We start from the raw sequence: 22,586 nt of genomic DNA, 5'->3' as shown, positions 1-22,586 counted from the left end.
AGACAGAGAAGTAAAATGGGTGGAGGTGAAATCCAAAAGACGGGATATGACTGTCTTTAGCCATTTGTTCCTTGGTGGGATTCCGCCAGAATTACGTACTGTGGCACTGAGGTTAACGTCAGCTGCGGTGAAAGACCAGGTTCCATTCAAAGGATGGATAACTGAGCTCAAAGTCAACAGTTCGGAGGCCATGCTCATCAGTAGTGAAGGGGTCTTGAATGTCACGGATCCTTGTGGCAGAGACAACTTGTGTCTGAATGGTGGAATCTGCTCTGTTGTTAATAAAGAAGCGATTTGTGACTGCTCACAGACTGGCTACCAAGGGAAGGACTGCAGTGAAGGTAAGATGTTTGGCTTAATTAATTGATTAATTAATTAAATATGTATGTATTTATTATTATTATTATTATTATTATTATTATTATTATTATTATTATTATTATTATTTGGTTTTACATCATATGATTTGCAGGTAAACCCCCATCAAGAGAACAGTTAGGAAATTTCATCTTTAACCTGCATGCATTTGCTTTTTCTTAATTTTTAATTAAGGTCCCATTTAATATTTGCAAGCACAAGCTACATGATTGAATTTTTAATTAACAAAACTCAGAAATGCAGTTCAGGGATTACAGCAAGTCAGAAATATGAGTCAGTTTTCAAGGGACTGAGGGGATTTAAAAAAAAAAATTCTACCTTTTTATTAACAAACCAGATTTTCAGAAATATAAATGGCTGCTTTTGGGATTTATAATGATGTGTACCCAATCCAAACTCATTAAAAATGTTTAAGATGTTCAGTGCAGTATCTCAAGGGTACCTGCCATTAGAAAACAGTTGACCTTTATAGTTTTCTATTTCCTGTACCTGTAAACGTGTTATAATGAGAATACATTGGTATCAGTAAATATGTAAACAACTTTGGATTTTAAATGCAGTCATGTCTTAGTTCAAACATTGTTTCTTTGGGAACATTATATTACATAGAAACATCTGCTTACATCTATTGTAAAATGCTGTTTCAGAATTTGAAGGATGAAGTTCCTGGATTTAAGTAAGGGAGCTTAGGGCCATATTCACTAAACATTTACCACCATGCTGAGTTAACAGCTGTTGTTTTTTTTTTTTTTTCAAAAATGGTTCATGAATATGGCCCATAAAGTTAGTTTAAACTCTCTTATTCATTACTTAATACAATGACATTGCCTTTTTATTTCACACTCACAGATTTCTCACAGATTTGTGGGTTTTATTGATATGTTCTCTAGTCGAATATTCTTATGGATCCCCCACATTTACCTTTCCACTGCTCTTTTGAAATTCTCTATCCTGTGAAAAAAAAGTTTGTTTGGGGAATGTAAAAAATCTATAGCTGGAAAAGTATAGTCACGATATAGAAATGACACAAGAGCAGTGGAATGTGATACATCCATGACCACATTGGAAACTATATACAGTTTCTACAAAGGTATGTATCTTTAGTTAAAAGAGGTGGATATATATATATATATATATATATATATATATATATATATATATATATATATATATATATATATATATATTCTTTTTCATATGTACAAATATTTCCAATTGTCAAAATACAATCCAAATTGTGTTACATTACAAGACCGGGGAAGAACATTATATTGTTCAAATTTCCTGGCAGATTCAGCTTTAATTTAACGGCTATTGCAGTCTCAGCATTTTAATGTTGAAGCATTGTCATTTTTTAAAAAATTATAATGAGTATCACACTTTCAAGTTACAGCCATGTAGATTATTGAAGGAAATGAATACTTAGTATTGACAGGTATATAATACCTTAAGAAGACCCTTTACATCTGGTTTACATCTGTGCAATCTGATTGTATTTGTTATGTAATGTTATTAATGGACAGTAAAAGCCTGATATACAATCAAACAATTTAAGGTTGGTTGTGAGACAGCATATATATGTTTAGGGGTGTAGCGTTATACCTCATAGAATTGTTTGTTTAATCTTCATGTGATTTAATAACATTAAAGGGATTATAGTGGAGGATATTCCTTAAAAGTTTTAAAATCAGGTAAAAGGTTTTGCTAAAAGTAGGCATAACGATTAACTTGTTTCATTACAAAATGAGATCTCTCATTTGTCTTGATTTTAATGTGATTAGTGCAATGTGATTCATTTCTGTTTTTTTTTTTTTATAGAAAGAACTTTATTAACTATACTGTAATTTAATACGTCCTAACCCGTGAGATCTCTATAGTTATGATTATGGCATAGTAACAGATACTTCATGCCACATTATCTAAGTTTACCTTCATGCAGGCGATTTTGAAAATGATATTCAACTTTTCCATTTGCTTTAGCTATTTCATTGATAGATGAGATGGTAGTCGTATTAGTCTAGAGATGATAGACAAAGAGAATGAGATGTGATACCTTTTATTGGACTAACTAAACAATAATTAATCACAAGCACTCAAAACCTCAAAGTTTTTTCATCACTGTTTTTTTCCTTGCATAAGAATTGTAGGGATTCAAAAGTTCTGATGCCACCTTTGAATGAAAACATCAATCTCTCTTTCCTACTTTCACCTGAAGAAGAGAGCTTTGAAGTCTTGAAAGCTTGTGATTAATTATTGTTTAGTTCGTCCAATAAAAGGTATCACATCTCCTTCTCTTTGTCTTTAGCTATTTCAACTTTTGTTTTTTATGCAGTGTACCAGCATCTTTTGGAGAGCTCTGAATAATATTAAACTGTGAGTCACCCAAATATTTCTAACACTAAGAAAAGAAACATGTCAATCTGGAACAACAATAAAAAAAGAGAGAAAAAGTGGGAAAAAAGTGCAGTGCCTAGCTTCTAAATGGTTCAAAATACCACAATGAAATACTAATATGTTACATCTGTAGCCTGGAATCACCTTTTAAAGGGTAGGTTTCTTCAAATGTAATTTAAAAAATCTGTTTCACTTTTTCCTTGCCTTTATGATGCTTATTAGTATTCAGAGGGCAGGGATAAAGGTTCCTCCCCATCCTACCTTCAGTCAACCTGCTATTTAAACCCTAGCTCAAACCATTTCTTCTCTGCACTCCTCCACCACCTCACTCCCTCTTGTGCAGGCAAAGCTCAGCTCCCTGCCTTGGAGGCTCCTGTGAGCAGGTCTGGAGAATAATCAAACTGCCTGGGACAGAACAGACTTACTCATTCCATTCAAATCATGTGACAAAATGGCTTTTCAACTTGGCTGGCCCCACCTACTCACCCTCGCTGTATAAGCAGAGTAGGTTGTGCAAACAGAGTTGAAAGGTCATATTGTCACATGGTCTGAATCTAATGGGGAAGTCTCTTCAGTGATTGGTTCAAAGCCAGGTAAAGACAGATACTGAGAAAAAAATGATAACTAAATATCGGCTCATCAGAACACAGAACCACTCATAATGATCAACAACTTTATAAAAACACAAGGTAAAGGTGAACAAATACATAAAAAAGAGATACTTGCTCTTTTATAACAAATAAAATAAAATAATATCAGTAAGATACTCTACAGCAAGTTGGCAATATAATGAGACAACTACCGCTCAGGGATCAAAGGCTTCTGACTACACTGTGTGCCATTGCTAAGTGGTGATGAAAGTACTGCAATATCTTTCTTCCTCTTGCATGTTTATGGTCGGTGCTTTTTCCTTAAAGATAAAGACAGTGACACAATGCAGGAAGCATCGATGTATCTTCCAACATACATGTGTTTGCTTTAATTTGTATTAGCCCTATGTTCAAACTTGATCTATATCATTATATAACAGTGATCTGTGGGTTTTGTTAGATAGACAACACAAGGTTAATAAATAGAAAATGTAACATTTAGTTGAGCTTCCATGACAAAATTCACACAGCTAGCTGCCATAATACAAGTGGGATTCAAGCTACTAATAGGATGACATTTGGTGGATGCTATTTTGCTCTTCAAATTAGCTGGCTGTTGTGATTTATGATATTCCCTTCAGCAAGGAGATGCAAAATGCTTATATTAAAACACAAGCAGAGTCATCTTTCATCAGAATAATCATAAAAAAAAAAATTCTGACCGAACGCCCTAACTCAATTGCAAATGGTGCCAGATAAATTATAGGAGTTGAAGGCAAGCGCCAATATGATAATTTCAGATGTGTTAGAAGATTAATTAGATTGAGCTGATGTAAGTAGAAGTTGTACAATATGAACATTCAAATTGGCTTTTTGATTTAAATAATGTAATTAAAATGTGCTCATTAGTAATTCAAATATTTTCTTTCTGTGTCAGTGAGGGTCCAAGCAGCTTTACTGTGGTTTTCAGTCTGGTCTCACAGACTTGGATTGTTTACCTAAGGTTACATCAGGTAGTCCACAATCACTGCTAATAAGAGTCTATGAAACCATCCAATAATGCTGCAAGAGGTAACGCTTTTCTTTGCCAGTTAAGAATCATATTCCCTCCTAATAACAGACAAATAAAAACAGACATATGCAGTTTTGAAAATGTTGGTATTACCAGATTGTGCTGAGTCAACGCCCCGGTTTGAACGATTGCCCCCACCCCAACTCTTAGATGAAAGTTAAATTTTCACCATTAATAACCATGCACAAATAATACCTGATGTGAAATATTGCAGCAAAAAAACTGCCAAGAAGTAGTTGTTCTGTGCATTAATGATTCAGACGATTGCTTGCACCACCAATGATGAAGGCTCAGATGACGAAGATGTGGAGTTTGGAGGTTTTGGATCAGATGATACAGTCTCCGCATTCTGATTGATTACACTTTCCTATTTCTCTACAATCCATAGTTTGATTTTTTTTTAGACACTACAAGAGCTTGTAGCACCATTCTTTCTTTTTTTGTATTGAATATTTTAATCCTATAGTGCTACTTTGGATGTTAATTTATTATTTCGTGCTGTGTTTTCACAGTGGGCACTGCAATTTCCTATTAACCGAGATTATGTAAAGCCCTTTATTTTACAGGACCGCCAATTTCATGTGTTTATATATTTTTTTAATATAGCGACTTTTATTTGAACTTTTTAACCTGCAAATGTGTTTTTTCTTGATGTGCTTTTACACTGGACACTGCATGTAGCTTTAAAGTGTGTTTTGTGAAAATATTTGAAATGACAAAACAGTGGACATACTGCAGCAACTTTGAATTGTATTTCATCAGTCAATAAACATGTTGATTGCACTTCTTGATTCTGTAGCGTGACTGTGTGCGGTGCTCTACCTTGGAATTTTAAGCATGCCTAATTGTAAATGTAATCTATCTACCTGATGTAAAAAAAAATACTCCCTCTGCAACAATGCCCAGAATTTCGCCCCTGCCTGAGTCAACGCCCCTCTACACTTTTTCTATAACGACAATGCGAAAATCTGGTAATAACATTTGGGGTGTCACTGTACTGGTGGAATGGAATGCTCATTAAATATGTGTACCTGAAGATGGGACAGATCAGGGATCCTAATATAGTTAGAAAGCAAAGGGGTCTGAGTGGTGTCAAACAGATCATAATCCCAAACATTTTGCATTTATGTCCCATTACTTGTTGGAGGGTTGTGTATAATACAGTATATTAATGTGACAATGTCTGTGTTTGTACAGTATATCCAATGATCTATAATTTCATCCATTCATAGAAGACAGACAACTTGCTGTGTGTTACTGAGATTTGTTATGGTCCGCTGCCACAATGTCATCAGAGGATGATATACAGATTGACACATATTATTCAATCAGCTTTTGTCTTAAGAAAATTAATGCTATCCTTTGACTGTGTCTCCTCTAGTTGTCTTCAGATACTGTACAGTACTAGACGGTAACGACTGTTCACAACAGAGTTTTAATAAGAGACATATTATAATGAATAATACAGTTAATTTGACCTACAATAAGCTCAATAATAATCAGCTTTTGAATCTGAAGATCTACCTGTATTAGGACAAAAGAGGGATACCACTTTACACATTTTGTGGTCAAAATAGAGGGAAGTCACAGCAATAAAAGCTGTGCTGTTAAAGATAAGGCTTATGCAAACATAGATTGAAAAGTCGTTTCAGCAAGAAAACTATTATAGTTCACAGCCATTCATAACAATTATTTCATTGCTTTTTAATTTTTTCTCTCATTCTAGTAGATAAAAAATGCACTTAGGACTACTGACATTATCACTACCCACTTTAATTTTTAGTACATATACAACTTTGTACACATCCGCTTCTCAGAATTTAAAATGTGTCAATTTCCATTAAAAATTGTAAAAGCTGTATTTATTATTATTTTAATCAGATAGAGAGATTATAGGATTTTGTTTTTCTTTCAGAGCTCTTTGTTTGTTTTGAATAATTATTTAAGTGCATCAGGATTCATGGAAGGCTTCCCAACATTATCAAATAATAGGTATTAACCACTCATGAGGAAATCTGATCAATGTATCCTTTTATTTTTAATGAAGTGGCACAATTTACCTTTCCTCACATTGGTAGAGATTAAAGCACACATACCAGAGGATCATCTGCATTACATTGAATTTGATATATTTTGTAGGATTAAAGACAGACTGTGGTTGGATGGTCAGTTACTTTCGGCAGTTCTTCATGTAATATGGTTACTTTTGTTAAATGAATTGGTTCAATCAAATGTGCATTTTCAAATTGCTCATGTGGGTATACCTGCTGGAATCCCATTGTGTAAATGTGATTTCTCAGTACCAAGGCTTAGCTTTAGTCTTTAAACTAACTTGCATGCTTCCTGAGAGCATCAGTAGTCTGTACATAATGTGACATTTCTCTGACAAACGGAGCGATAAACTAATTAACTTTTATTGCTTTAAAAAGTGAGACATATCGACACTGAACATGAAAAACTGTCAATAGACCAACATTCTCAATTTTCACTTAAATACATTTTAAAAATCTATATTTGAATGTCTTTTGAACAGAAATCACGCAGTCTGTAAATCTGAATTGGGCCAAAATCATTGCTCCAGTGTTGCACAATCTTCGATTGGGATATGACATTTGGAGAACAGGTACAATAAAGAAAGAGAGTTGAGTTCTTAAAAAAGCTTGGTCTGTAACTGTGCATGATTGCATTTTGAGGACAGGTACAATAAGGAAAGAGAGTTGAGTTCTTTAAAATGCTTGGTCTGTAACTGTGCATGATTGCATTTTGAGGACAGGTACAATAAGGAAAGAGAGCTGAGTTCTTTAAAATGCTTGGTCTGTAACTGTGCATGATTGCATTTTGAGGACAGGTACAATAAGGAAAGAGAGTTGAGTTCTTTAAAATGCTTGGTCTGTAACTGTGCATTTGAACAAGTTCAGTGTTAGAAAAGGTTGTAAAATCTGTCCCTTATACCAAAACTGAGCTAATTGGAAAAAGGCTTACTTATTCCATCAGTACAAGAAGGGCATGAATGTACTCAGCCTTGTGTGTCCTGGTCCATGCAGACACTAGCAAGGGTCTCGGGGATGTTAGGCATCTTTACTACTAATGAAAAACCAGAAACAGATTTTGGTAAATGTGCATCATCTTGAGCAACATTGTATGTATGGTTCACGGGGTGGAAGCCCAGGCTATTAGAATAGTTTGTTAGTTCATAGGTTGAGTTGGTAGAGGAGAGACCTCTAGAGAAAACATATAAAAAAGGTTGTCTTGCTGTATGAGGAGAGGCGTGGCCTCCAAACTGTGCACGGCACCCCTCGAGGATAGGTAGCGGATGCAAACTTGAATCCCTTGAGGGTGGAATAGATTGCAGATGCAAACCTGAAAATTGAACTGACAGGAAAGTATTTACCCTGTTTATTGGATAGCTGCTTGCTGTTGGAGCAAAGAGCTCCCTCAGGGAATCTGGAAATAGGTAGAAAGTAGAAAGGTTAGTTGGGACATTGAGCGCTAAGCACACAGCAAGCTAAATCCTGAGCAGATAGCACAAAGAAAGAATGAGCCTCTGATTTAAGGTAAGTGACAGCGCATGAGCTGAGAAAGGATAGGCGTGGCCGGAGGTCCTCACTGAACGTTCAAGTCAACTGTTGAAGAGAACAAACGCCCCAGACTCTTAATGAGATGATGTTTGATTCTCGCCTTGGCTGCTGATGTTGCTGCTCCGATCCTGAAGGAATGAGGGGTATAGAACTGGGACGGGAGGCCTGCCTTAGAGATCAGGGAGGCCAGGTCAGAAGAGAACCAATGTCTCGATACAACTGAGCGGGCGAGCATCGGGTCTGATGGGAGGAGGGGTTTTCTGCATGCAAGGTATCTAGACTTGAAGCTGTAAGGGCAGAGAGGAGAGTTGATCTTTGACAGCTGAATGAACTGGCCTTGATGAAGCTGATCTATCTTGGAAGTGCATAGTAGGAGAATTAAGTGGCATCCGGGAACCAGTGTGAGGTCACAGGAATGGATGCCGATGGAAGGAAAACTAGCGATTGATGGAACTGTGAACTCTGCACATCTGAGGAATCCGATCAATGCGGTTAAACACATTGTCTCCATGAGTAGGTTGGTGAAAGGATTGAAGGTGCCATTTTGAAGGATTTATATTAAATTGAATAAAATGTCCACAGATATAGGTAGCCATGATGGGAAAGATGGGACGGTGCTTTTCATGATTCCTCGCAGTGTCAGGCGGTCTGCCGGAATGGACAGCAAGATGGGGGAAGGAATTGCCAACAAGCAATAGTAATACTGGATCCCGTTGATGTATGATTTAATTGTGCCTGGAGCCAGATGGAGAAAGTCTCTTGTGTGAGTGATGAAAGCAAGGATCCAGATCACAGAAGGCTGAATAGCAGTGGATGAAGCAAGAGCTGAAGCCATGTAGTTTCTGGCAGATTGAAGGAGCTTAGATATAGTTGAGTTTAGTTGTGAAAATGGAGATGTGAAATGAAGGTCCTACCCTGGGGGATGATTCAAATTGCGTAATTGAAGTGGCCCAGCAAGGATAGAGGGTTGCGTTTTCTGATAGAAGTTGCGATTTTGAATTCATTGATGAGGTATCGAATAAGATCCGGTTTAGCGGGAGGGAGGCAGGCTTCGAAGTTAATTGTATCCAGGGTGATGCCTAAAAACTCCAGAGTATGTATTGGACCGATGGTTTTCTTGTCCGAGAGGGGGACACTGAGTGCAGAGAATAGTGTTTTGAGCTTTGTGATTGCCTGTAGAAAAACCGTGCTGCAGACTGTTGATGAGGTAGGTTGTGAATAGCTGGTTTGGGTGATGTTTGAGGGCTTCAATCAGAGCTGGGATGATTATTGGGGTGGAGACTGTGAGCAGATTTGAACGTCATTATTTAGGGCGCTGGGCAAACTGACTGAGAGTGGGTGTCGCCACAGTAGTTGCAAATATGAAGAATCATGCAAAAGATTGATGAGCAGACAGATGAATTGAAGTTATTACAGATTTGCTTGGAGATGGCAAATGGGATGTTACAACCATATTTATCTGTGTTCCTGGAGGAACAAGGTGGAGCTGATGCGTGGCCTGTCCATGCAGCCTCAGGGCACAAGGAAGTAGAATGTGCTGTAGAAGTGCAGGCGATGAGGGTAGGCAGTGCATAATATGTCCCGACATACAGAAAAAGCCAGCATGAATTCCCCCAGGGTAAGATTTTTGAGCAGCCGGGGGTCGCTGGACTTAATGTCCCCGCAGTCGACTGTACAGTGCTTTAAACAATCAGAATTAGCTATGAGGATTGAAACTAGGTTTATGTCCTTGCCTTCAATGATTTGCTGCCTGAGCTGAGGAGTCTGATTTCCAACAACAGAAGCTTGCTGTGGAAAGTTGAGAGCGGCTGTTGCCAGGTTGTAGGTGGGAACGTCAGCTGCGAGGACCGGAAGCGCTGGACCGGAAGAGACGACGGCCGTGGCGAAAGTAGCGAGTGCTGTGCCTGGTGAAATGATGATTGCTGCTTGAGTTGGAAGCGACTTGTTTGTCCATATCGCTGAGCCGTGTATTGATTGAAGAAACTGAAATGGCAATGGGATGTATGAGGGACTTCATGTCCTCAAAAAATGTTGTTGTGAAGTTGGGACCATAACTGGAGAGGAGGGGCGGCGGCAGCTGCCTGTCCTGAGACTGAGTTAGTTGGTTTGCTGAAGTACGTCTGCGAGAAGGAGGGAACATGGGTGTAGCAGTTATGAAGGTACAGTACATTTTAAACAGCGCCATATGATCACTTCCAGCTGGGATGTTGATGTTGTTATCATGCAAGGTTCTTAAAAGTTTGGCAAGCGGCCAATCTTTATAAAATAGCTGCTCCGGAGACTGAGCCTGCTGGTGGGAACATTTTGATCTCCGTAGTGCTGGGGCAGAAGGTCTGGTTGCTGGGTAGAGGTCGGCGTAAGAAGTAGAAGGTATTGGATTTCCATCTGTAAATGTGAAGGAGAGGTTTTGAGGAGAATCCAGAAGGGATGAATCCTGGTCCGAGTTGTCAGGGAGTCCATGGTGAAGAATCGTCTGACCAAGCAAATTAACGGGTCGCGGCATATGCAAAAGCAAAATACTTGATAAGGGCGATAGATGTGACTAAGCTTTAAATAGGATTTAGATAATGATTGACATAGAGATTAATGATGATTGACAGGTAGTTCCAGATACAGTGTGCCAAATTCTGGGAAGTTGTTTCCTATATTTGTGGCTAATGGTATATAAAGAGGCTCCAGGGTAGGTGTATGCATGGAAAAGAGCTGAATCAGATTGTATCCAAAGCTTGCAATAAATACCTTCAACTGTGATGATCTAGGCAAATAACGTTAGTATCAATTTAAAGCATTTTCCTTTGAAATAACAGATTGAGCAATCATCCTTGTTCCTCCTGAGCTGAAATGACCCCTATACATAGCTTTAAAGAAATAGGTGCATACACATAACAGGCCATTTTAAAGCACAACCCTTTGGGCCTCATTTACGAAGCGTTTACCATACGCAAAACATGATTACCTATTTACTATTCCCATTTTCGTGTGGAAAACAAGGATTTAGTGGATGCAAAGTGAAAGGGGTGGAATAGCGTCGCCGCCTCATTTGCATTGAATCAATGATGTTTACATATGCAAAGCAGCATGTGAAACACAGCTATTCACGAAGGTCTGGCGAGGATTTTGCGCAGGCAAAAATGACCCAAACATTCCACTGACTGCATGCTGCCGTATTTAGTTAATTAGTTAATACTGAACATCATTAAGGCCCTACCAAAAATATGACATACAACAAAAGGCTTTTCATTATTCTTATTTGAAATGGCAGATACTTAAGGTCCTTTACAGCCAGAACGTGTTAATGCGACACTATGACTTATTTTGAGCTAGTTGTAAGTAGACTAAGATAAAAAGAAAATATGTTGAAATAATTTAGTTTCAATTTAAAATAATATTTTGTTATCTACGCATCCTACTACATTGGGTTAATTTACATGAGTATTTGATTTTTCTCGAGACATTTCTGTCTCCTGAAATAAACGTGGACATGGTACCTTTTTGCGTTTACATGTAAATCATCTAATTTTCCTGGGAACGCCTCCTTTTCCCGAACGCTATGAAAATGAAGGAAAGGGGGAGAGGGGGGGTCATATTTAAATTAGCCACGCGTAAGGCCCAGTTCGATTCTTGTGCTGTTTACCGTGAAAGTCCCCAAAATACTGTTTTCATGTGCAGAGAACAGTTTCACGAGAGAGAATCCACATGTCACCGTGTTTGATATAAATCGTTATTAACCCTTTGCGGTCCATTTATTCACCGCATCTCAGCCGCGTCAGGTCCAATTTATTTTCACATGCGCAGTTTATTTTAGACTCACTGTAAAACGGGTTTAAAAGGCACTGCATATCAACAGGACACTCAGTACTACATCTCCAGCCTCACCCCACCCCTTGTTCGCTGTATTTTTCACATACCTCTTCATAGTCATGCATACTGATAAATCATCTCCTGATCACTCATTTTATCACCAAACTCCTCAATAATGTGATCCAAGTCATTATTTTATTACTATAACATCTCAAAAAGCTCTGCAAATGTCCGTGATATTCTTTGAGTGCTGGATGCAGAAGCAGCTATCTTGTTTGTTTATGGCCGTGTTATCTCTGTGGTGCCGGGGCTATGTGTATTGCTCAGATCCGCCCCTTTTTTTGTCTTCTCTCGGCTCCTATTGGTCTCACTCAGCCATTGAATGGTTTTCTCGGCTTTTTCCGGAGAAAAAATGACTAGAGACTTGTGTTTTACGTCTTTTTAATGATGTCGGAAAAGGAAAATTGTAAAGGGTTAAAGATCTGATATGCTGATGGATCATGTCTGTTTTTTTAATACTTTGTTTTAGTGTTGCCCACACTGTTTTTTACACATCATCTGTGGTGGGGGGGGGGGGCGTTTGGGCTATTGAAAGGGAGGTGGCCTGCCTGCTGTATCCTGCTCAATTTGTGCCAGTACTGTAAGGAGGTGTTCAGGCATCAGTGGCTGCTGACAGTGAGGAAAGCAGAGGAACACCTACTCTTTATACCAAATATAGTATCCTCTTTGCGCTGTACTTGCATGACAGCTTCTGCTAAATAAAGAATTGGAATATTGAATAGTATTGTCGATTCCCAAGAAATCAGTCGAAAATTCCACACGACATTTTATTTTGAGAGTAGGTTAAACAATTTTAGTGTTGTGCGTTGTATCAAGCTGCCTCATCATATCCTCTTCCCTTATTATGGATATTAACACCTGCGTCTCTTCATCGCTCCAACGGATGTAAGTGGAGGATGGGCACAGGTTTTGCTTAGACATAACTAGGAGAAATTGCATGGGAGTATAGTTATACACATTTAAACATAGTACTTAGTAGTACTTTACAATAAAGACGTTTTGACAGTTGTTTGGAAAGCTATTTTCAAGTGTATTCTGAAGTACTGTACAGTAGCTGTAACCACCTAAATTCACAAGCCCACGATGCAGTTTATCAAACATTTTTAGTAATAGTTTTAAACAGAAACTTGGTAAATACAATCTGTATGATACTTTACAAACACATTTAGATCCATGCATGATTAGCATTATGCAAAGTTTTAGGGAAGACAGAGAAATAAGTGGGGTTATCCGCAACATCAATCTGGTAAAAGAAATACTGCAAACAAAAAGTTTACTTTCCTGCTGATCAGTCAGTAACTTACATATACCCATGTGACTTTTATAGTGGCTTTAGGTAAGGCACTTGAACAAGCTAATTAACATGTGTAATTATTACTTTTTTTTACTAAACAAACATAAATCGATTGAAAACATACAAATACATATATAATACTTTCATTAAAAGCATATTGTTGATTTTGCATGCTGTCAGGGAAACGATTGAACTCGGGGCTCGTTTGTAACTTGGGAGCTCACCAGAGGTAGCTTTAAAACTACACATTGAACCAGTCAATTCTCTCATATGCCCAGGTGCTAAATCAGTTTGGTACCCTTTACATTTCAAAATGGTTGGTTCAACAATCACCATTAAAGACAATTGCAGCTGTGCAATGATGTCAAGCTTTAACAAAAGTTATTCAGCTGTCGACTTCAGTGTAAGTGGTCAATGCATCTGGGGGAATGCAGTCCTGCTGGTAGCACATATAAAATGACTTTGCTTTTACTTCTTTGTACATTGAGTACAGCAAGACAGATTCAAGCGGTTTATGACTCTTAAATGTTCCTTGCGGATCTCAGTTCTGTGGGTAGTTCCAGTCTGAGACACCTTATGGTATCACTTCCCACTGTTGATAGGCCCAATTTAAATACACTCACACCTTGCTGTGTCTCAGTGTGATTTGATGTGGTTATACTGAGACCCTGGTGGTATTGATTGCTGCCTCAGATCCTGCATTGCTGAACATCATTTAGATCTTTTATTAACATCACGTAATCAAAGTAACTACAAAATCATATCGCAAAAGTCTACCGGAAGCCATAATAATAGTACAGTATTTCATGTTAGATTTCGAAATGTCACATTTTCATATTTTTGTCAAGTATATGAAAAACGATATGCAATTCAATATGTTAATGTAACATTATTCAGCAGGCTTCAATCAACTTTACGAAGTAAAGTATTTAGTACCAAGTCACACATCACATAGAAAGTATGGTTTATCCAGTAAGTTTTTTTTTTTTTCAGAAATAGATTTTGGATTAGCTAAGTAAATGATTATTCAGTTCTGAAGTGTTTATCATATTGATAGTGTATTAACTGGTAATATTTGGTGAAGAGGTATATGTATGTGTGTGTGTGTGTGTGTTTGTTTTTGTAATTGTTAACCACACTTACAACAATGAAATGAGCACTGAATATCTCATACCATTTCCATTCCTCTGCTGGATATGTTTATTTAATAAGGGGAGCGTAGTGCATACCAAGCAGAGACATGCAAATGTAGGCGAATAGCTTTCTTTCTGATGTCAGCCTTTCATACTTCACAGCTATGTTCTAGAAATTGTGTAGTCAAATATTAGTAATATTTCAAATGGAAATACATTATTGAACAGTGTTATTATCTGTAATAATATCAGTGAAAGGGGAATATGCTTATGCACCATTTCAGCTTCATATTTATTGCTTGTTTTTTTAATAGCAGAGACTTTTTTTTGCTGCAGACGGTTCATTCAATAAGAGCAAACTACCAGTGGATTTAATTTTACTGAAGAGGATGATGATGATGAGTGAGTCAAGTAGATGTTTTATAAGCATCTGTGACAGTGGTTTAAATAATCATTAATTCTATAAGGAAAGAAACAAAACAACGCTTCTGGTAGAATTATATAACTAAGTGTATTTTTTGCAGTATTCCCAGTACTTAAATAACTTATGATTATGTTTAAAGTTATGGATAGGTTTAAAGTTTCATTAAAAAGAAATTTAAAAAAATATATATATATATATATGCAGAAATGCAATTGAATTTTTGAATTTTAGTAACTTGAACATATATATATATATATATATATATATATATATATATATATATATATATATATATATATACACAGTACTGTGCAAAAGTTTTAGGCAGGTGTGAAAAATTCCTGGAAAGTAAGAATGCTTTCGACATGTTAATAGTTTATATTTATCAATTAACAAAATGCAAAGTGAGTGAACAGAAGAAAAATCTACATCAAATCAATATTTGGTGTGACCACCCTTTGCCTTAAAAACAGCATCAATTCTTCTAGGTACACTTGCACACAGTTTTTGAAGGAACTCGGCAGGTAGGTTGGCCCAAACATCTTGGACAACTAACCACAGTTCTTCTGTGGATTTAGGCAGCCTCAGTTGCGTCTCTCTCTTCATGTAATCCCAGACAGACTCAATGATGTTGGGATCAGGGCTCTGTGGGAGCCATACCATCACTTCCAGGACTCCTTGTTCTTCTTTACGCTGAAGATAGTTCTTAATGACTTTCGCTGTATGTTTGGGGTCGTTGTCACGCTGCAGAATAAATTTGGGTCCAATCAGATGCCTCCCTGATGGTATTGCATGATGGATAAGTATCTGCTTGTACTTCTCAGCATTGAGGAGACCATTAATTCTGACCAAATCCCCAACTCCATTTGCAGAAATGCAGCCCCAAACTTGCAAGGAACCTCCACCATGCTTTACTGTTGCCTGCAGACACTCATTCGTGTACCGCTGTCCAGCCCTTCGGCGAACAAACTGCCTTCTGCTACAGCCAAATATTTCAAATTTTGACTCATCAGTCCAGAGCACCTGCTGCCATTTTTCTGCACCCCAGTTTGTGCATAGTTGAGTCGCTTGGCCTTGTTTCCACGTCGGAGGTATGGCTTTTTGGCCGCAAGTCTTCCATGAAGGCCACTTCTGACCAGACTTCTCCGGACAGTAGATGGGTGTACCAGGGTCCCACTGTTTTCTGCCAATTCTGAGCTGATGGCACTGCTGGACATCTTCCGATTGCGAAGGGAAGTAAGCATGATGTGTCTTTCATCTGCTGCAGTAAGTTTCCTTGGCCGACCACTGCGTCTACGGTCCTCAACGTTGCCCGTTTCTTTGTGCTTCATCAAAAGAGCTTGGACAGCACATCTGGAAACCCCTGTCTGCCTTGAAATTTCTGCCTGGGAGAGACCTTGCTGATGCAGTATAACTACCTTGTGTCTTGTTGCTGTGCTCAGTCTTGCCATGGTGTATGACTTTTGACAGTAAACTGTCTTCAGCAACCTCACCTTGTTAGCTGAGTTTGGCTGTTCCTCACCCAGTTTAATTCTTCCTACACAGCTGTTTCTGTTTCAGTTAATGATTGTGTTTCAACCTACATATTGAATTGATGATCATTAGCACCTGTTTGGTATAATTGTTTAATCATACACCTGACTATATGCCTACAAAATCCCTGACTTTGTGCAAGTGTACCTAGAAGAATTGATGCTGTTTTGAAGGCAAAGGGTGGTCACACCAAATATGGATTTGATTTAGATTTTTCTTCTGTTCACTCACTTTGCATTTAGTTAATTGATAAATATAATCTATTAACATGTCTATTTTTGAAAGCATTCTTACTTTACAGCATTTTTTCACACCTGCCTAAAACTTTTGCACAGTACTGTATATATATATATATATATATATATATATATATATATATATATATATATATATATATATATATATATACATATACTTAGAGCAACATAATGCTATTGGAAAACAAATGTTTGGATTTTCTACACTGTTGTATTTTTCAGAAATATTGCATGCTTGAAGAGCTTTGGTTACTGTCTGTAATTCTAGATGTGCTATTGTTAGACCAGGGATAAAGGTTATTAGGACTATAAGCTTCTCAGCGATTATCCTCAATATCAGGAAAGATAGCATAAGAATACAAGATGTAAAAGAATCAAGATCCTCTACTGTGTCCCACAGCACATCTGTCGTTACAGTCCCTTTCGGAGGCATGTTCCTAAATGTAGTCAGTGTTGCCAATATCTAATGTAGAAGCAAAGACTGTAGGGTATAATCAGTCATTTAAAGTGACACATTTCAATATAAACATGTTGGAAAGTCAGTGTTTTCTGTACAATAATAGTAATAAAAAAGTCATATTTAGCACCAGAACAAATCCTACTGGGAAGAGGAATTCATTGGGCAGCAGTGTGGAGTAGTGTGGGCAGCAGTGTGGAGTAGTGGTTAGGGCTCTGGACTCTTGACCGGAGGGTTGTGGGTTCAATCCCCAGTGGGGGACACTGCTGTTGTACCCTTGAGCAAGGTACTTTACCTAGATTGCTCCAGTAAAAACCCAACTGTATAAATGGGTAATTGTATGTAAAAATAATGTGATATCTGTATAATGTGAAATAATGTATAATGTGATATCTTGTAACAATTGTAAGTCGCCCTGGATAAGGGCGTCTGCTAAGAAATAAATAATAATAATAATAATAATTCTCCCTGTTTGGCCCATTTTAATTGCAAAAATGCTTCAGTTAAGCTGGTAAAACAGTAATATTGAAGATAACAATAGCAGCTAAATACAATTCAAACTAATCTTGTACTTTGGTACTGTATGTTATTTCAAATTCCCATGCTTTTGGGTGTCTTGCTTTTGAGCGTCAGTCATTTAGCTACACAGCTTGAAAAGAATTACCTGTGTCGCCAGTACAGAGGTTATAAAGGGTAATCAGTTATCCTGATATGGTGATATTTTAAAAAATGTGTATTGGTTTAACATATAGCGAGTGAAATGGATTACAGGTCAATGATACAGTATTTTGAAGTAGATGACAAGTTCTGCTTGAAATGCACTTTCACATGCAATAAGATCTTGCAGCCTCTCCCTAATGGTGCACACTGACCAATGGCACACAGTGGGGCAGCTGTATAAGTATTGCACTTAATGCTAAGTGTATTCTGGTGAATTACTTTTATTCCATTTTATAGACTTTGTCCAGGATACAGTATATATCTTCCTTTCACTTTTGTTTTGCTTCTGTTGCATGCTTTTAAACAGTCCATTAGAAACAGCAACCAGGGCAAGCTGGCAACAACACAGCTGAATGTATACATTATAAAGATAAGTAGTAAGCAACTCTTCTATTTAATAACTAATTGAGATAAGTCCTATCTTATACAGCTTGGGCTAAACAGAAAGCTTGTTTAAACATGTGAACAGTGTTGTTTGCTAGCAACTCTATTTGTCAAAAGAAACATTAAAGAGAGTGTTTACACCATGTTATATCCATAATTAAGTGTTTATTTTCTATTTAATATCCCTTTTACGGCCAGAGTGGGTGGCGTCAGACCAGAAGCAGGAAATAAAACGACAGAGAGGTGTGGTTTGGTTTCGCTCAGCATTTAATAAACAGAATAGAAAATAAACGATGGTAACAAACAACACAGGACACGGCACTTACGCCAAAATAAATATATAAACAAAACGTACTAACACACAAAACAAGCGGACAAACGTTTAAACAAGTACCGTGCTGGCACTTCCAGCACGCTGTAGCAATTGTTATTCTTTATATTTTTAATTCTTTCTCCTTCCTCTCTCCCGTTCTCCACTCACGAACACCCAACCCCGAGTGAGTGAAAAAATGCTGTTTTTATGCAGTTGTACCGAGACTCGATTGCTAGTCAATCATTCAATTGGAATCTCGGTACAACTGCACGTGAATTAATTAAGTGCAATCCCGTGACACATATTATACACATTTTATCTGCACGTGAAGTGATTTGTGCCATCCTCGTGCCTAAATACAAATCTACATTTTTAAACACTCGTGCTCGTAACCCATATCATACCCGTGTATTTCATACATAAACACCAACATTTACACACAACACGTAACATATAAACACACTATGCACAAGGGCGTGGCCACATTGCCACAGTGTATCATACTTCATTTGCATTTTTTTTGTAGTGCTCAGCCATCATTTGCTATCAGTATGCTATATTTCAATTAATTTACTATTTGTCAGTTAGAAAGGTTAAAAGGAGAGAAACTAATTTTTTGAAGTTATAGATAGAACAACTGAAAGGGTAAATGGCATAGAAATGCAACTTATAGGAATTGCTAAATTAATATGTATATATAATATATATATGAGCCTACTTACACGATGTTTCGCTATGTTTAACATACCTTACCAAAACCTTTTCCAAAAGAAAAGTCTGTATATTCGACGTATAAAGCCCACTGCACACAGCCCGACTCAAGCCGTTCCGACTCATCTCATCTGAGTATGCACAGATTTTGCTATCAGTTTTGCTCAGTTTTGGTTTGACGTCACAGTTCAGTTTTTTACGACTGGGTGTCGCACACTGCTAAGACTGAATTACTGACCACTAGATCCTGGTGATTACTATGTATGCAGATTTAATTAATACTGCCCTGTACACATTTTTGTATTAACTTAGCCCAACATAGCAACCCTCATATTATGCATGGAATCGTATGCTGATCAGACGGCGGAGACAGCGCTGCGAGGCAACCAAAAGAAGCGCTTAACCTATTAATTTAGCTATTGACCATTTACACTGTGCAAACGTTTCAGGCAGTGTTTGACTTTTTGTATAGTTTGTCTACTACACTTTAGCCTGGTAAATAAAATCCAAACTGTTGATTTTTTATTTGACTGGTGTTTTTTTCTCAGCGTGTGGATCTAGGGGCTTGTGATTTGTGCCCTATTGGAGATCGACGCACCGGTTACTTCTGTTTTGCGCAGTAAGAAAATATAGTAGATTGATAACAAAAAGGTAAATTGATAATTTACCTTTGATTAGTAAATGCCTAAAAAAACGATTCAAATGTGCACATATCTGGTATTTTTTTTAATTCGGAACACTCGGAGCAATTCAAGACTAATGTATTTTTACCTGTGGAACAAAAGCTGTCAATATTCCACCATCTTGTATGACAAGTTATATGACAAGCTACGTCACTTAAACCTGCTTCACCATTGGTTGACACCCTTATGACTAATCGGTCTCAGTCAGTCTTGGTCGGCAACCGCTGCACACAGACAGACTGATTATATCTGAACGAAACTGCGTCTGAAAAAGATTCAACATGTTCAATCTTCAAATCTGAAGACATCCCGACTGAAATCTGCATAATCTTGGTTTTAAGTGCACGCACACTGATACGATTCATCCAAGCTCTGTACGGCCAGTTGAGATGAGATGAGTCGGGACGGCTTGAGTTGGGCTGTGTGCGGCAGGCTTAAGGACACCCTGAAGGGCCTTATTGCATTTATAATCCAGGTCAAAAAGTGGATTTGAAAAAAAAAAGCAAAAGTAATTTTTAGGGCAACATTTCTTTTTTTTTTTTATTAAATATCCTTACGCCAGTAAAGGGACCACAAAAGTAGTCCCATGTATAACTTTGAAATACACACTAATTTAAGCTGAGTAAATTGATTTAATTGAAACATGCAAAAGTAAGTAAATATTTAGGAGGCGGAGTTGAGACAGCACTGAATTTTTTTAATTTTTTTTCTGTGCATGAAAGACACTGTTGTTTCAGCAGAACAGGAGTAAAAAAAATAATAATAATGCCGTCTCAGATTTCAGTAATTTGTTCAAGGTCTGTGTCGGAGAGTGGTGGATAATGTGCACAAGTGTCTTTTTGTGTTTTTCTGTAGCGTTTACAAATCGCTAAAAATACATTATTTGAAGGGACAAAGTCGGGGTGAGTGAGTACAAAGACAGCGATTTCTATAAAAAATTATTTTAATTTTTTTCTGTTTTGCTATTTTCCACTTCATTTAATTGTTTTTCGTCCAAACCGGCATGTCTACTTACTACTTTTTGGATTATTTTGCTAGTAACTGGTCACTCAGTTTTATAGTTACTGTACATCTGTAACTGTAAACAAGATGGCTACCGTTGCTTTAAATTCTGTGAGGCAGCGCAGTGATTTTGAATATGTGAACAGACTCCAACTGTTTCGATCCAATATATGGACAGCTTGAACCTTGCTCGACCAGTCACATTGCTTGTTTCACGTTCCATTGCCAACCCTGGATTTTATATATATATATATATATATATAATTTTCCATTATGGCTGAGTCTGCAGTATATATTTATATATATATATATATATATATATATATATATATATATATATATATATATATATATATATATATATACAGTGCCTTGCGAAAGTATTCGGCCCCCTTGAACTTTGCGACCTTTTGCCACATTTCAGGCTTCAAACATAAAGATATGAAACTGTAATTTTTTGTGAAGAATCAACAACAAGTGGGACACAATCATGAAGTGGAACGAAATTTATTGGATATTTCAAACTTTTTTAACAAATAAAAAACTGAAAAATTGGGCGTGCAAAATTATTCAGCCCCCTTAAGTTAATACTTTGTAGCGCCACCTTTTGCTGCGATTACAGCTGTAAGTCACTTGGGGTATGTCTCTATCAGTTTTGCACATCGAGAGACTGAAATTTTTGCCCATTCCTCCTTGCAAAACAGCTCGAGCTCAGTGAGGTTGGATGGAGAGCATTTGTGAACAGCAGTTTTCAGTTCTTTCTACAGATTCTCGATTGGATTCAGGTCTGGACTTTGACTTGGCCTTTCTAACACCTGGATATGTTTATTTGTGAACCATTCCTTTGTAGATTTTGCTTTATGTTTTGGATCATTGTCTTGTTGGAAGACAAATCTCCGTCCCAGTCTCAGGTCTTTTGCAGACTCCATCAGGTTTTCTTCCAGAATGGTCCTGTATTTGGCTCCATCCATCTTCCCATCAATTTTAACCATCTTCCCTGTCCCTGCTGAAGAAAAGCAGGCCCAAACCATGATGCTGCCACCACCATGTTTGACAGTGGGGATGGTGTGTTCAGAGTGATGAGCTGTGTTGCTTTTACGCCAAACATAACGTTTTGCATTGTTGCCAAAAAGTTTGATTTTGGTTTCATCGGACCAGAGCACCTTCTTCCACATGTTTGGTGTGTCTCCCAGGTGGCTTGTGGCAAACTGTAAACGACACTTTTTATGGATATCTTTAAGAAATGGCTTTCTTCTTGCCACTCTTCCATAAAGGCCAGATTTGTGCAGTATACGACTGATTGTTGTCCTATGGACAGAGTCTCCCACCTCAGCTGTAGATCTCTGCAGTTCATCCAGAGTGATCATGGGCCTCTTGGCTGCATCTCTGATCAGTCTTCTCCTTGTATGAGCTGAAAGTTTAGAGGGACGGCCAGGTCTTGGTAGATTTGCAGTGGTCTGATACTCCTTCCATTTCAATATTATCGCTTGCACAGTGCTCCTTGGGATGTTTAAAGCTTGGGAAATCTTTTTGTATCCAAATCCGGCTTTAAACTTCTCCACAACAGTATCTCGGACCTGCCTGGTGTGTTCCTTGTTCTTCATGGTGCTCTCTGCGCTTTAAACGGACCTCTGAGACTATCACAGTGCAGGTGCATTTATACGGAGACTTGATTACACACAGGTGGATTCTATTTATCATCATTAGTCATTTAGGTCAACATTGGATCATTCAGAGATCCTCACTGAACTTCTGGAGAGAGTTTGCTGCACTGAAAGTAAAGGGGCTGAATAATTTTGCAC

At 37.7% G+C, this 22,586-nt stretch overlaps 1 protein-coding gene across 21 annotated transcripts in view; it reads left to right on the top strand.

The window, feature by feature from the left end:
* Positions 1-22,586, top strand: part of LOC117410391 (neurexin-1) — a 455,487-nt gene that overhangs the window by 3,720 nt on the left and 429,181 nt on the right. For all 21 annotated transcript variants that reach the window (XM_034016883.3, XM_034016882.3, XM_034016890.3 and 18 more), the window contains exon 2: positions 1-341. This exon is cut by the window's left edge and continues 863 nt beyond it. In XM_034016883.3, the coding sequence (XP_033872774.1) occupies positions 1-341 (341 nt within the window). The remainder of the gene's footprint in view (positions 342-22,586) is intronic.

Source organism: Acipenser ruthenus, chromosome 6 (genome assembly GCF_902713425.1).
Source record: "Acipenser ruthenus chromosome 6, fAciRut3.2 maternal haplotype, whole genome shotgun sequence".
NCBI lineage: Eukaryota > Metazoa > Chordata > Actinopteri > Acipenseriformes > Acipenseridae > Acipenser > Acipenser ruthenus.
This window is presented reverse-complemented; position numbering and strand designations above follow the sequence as displayed.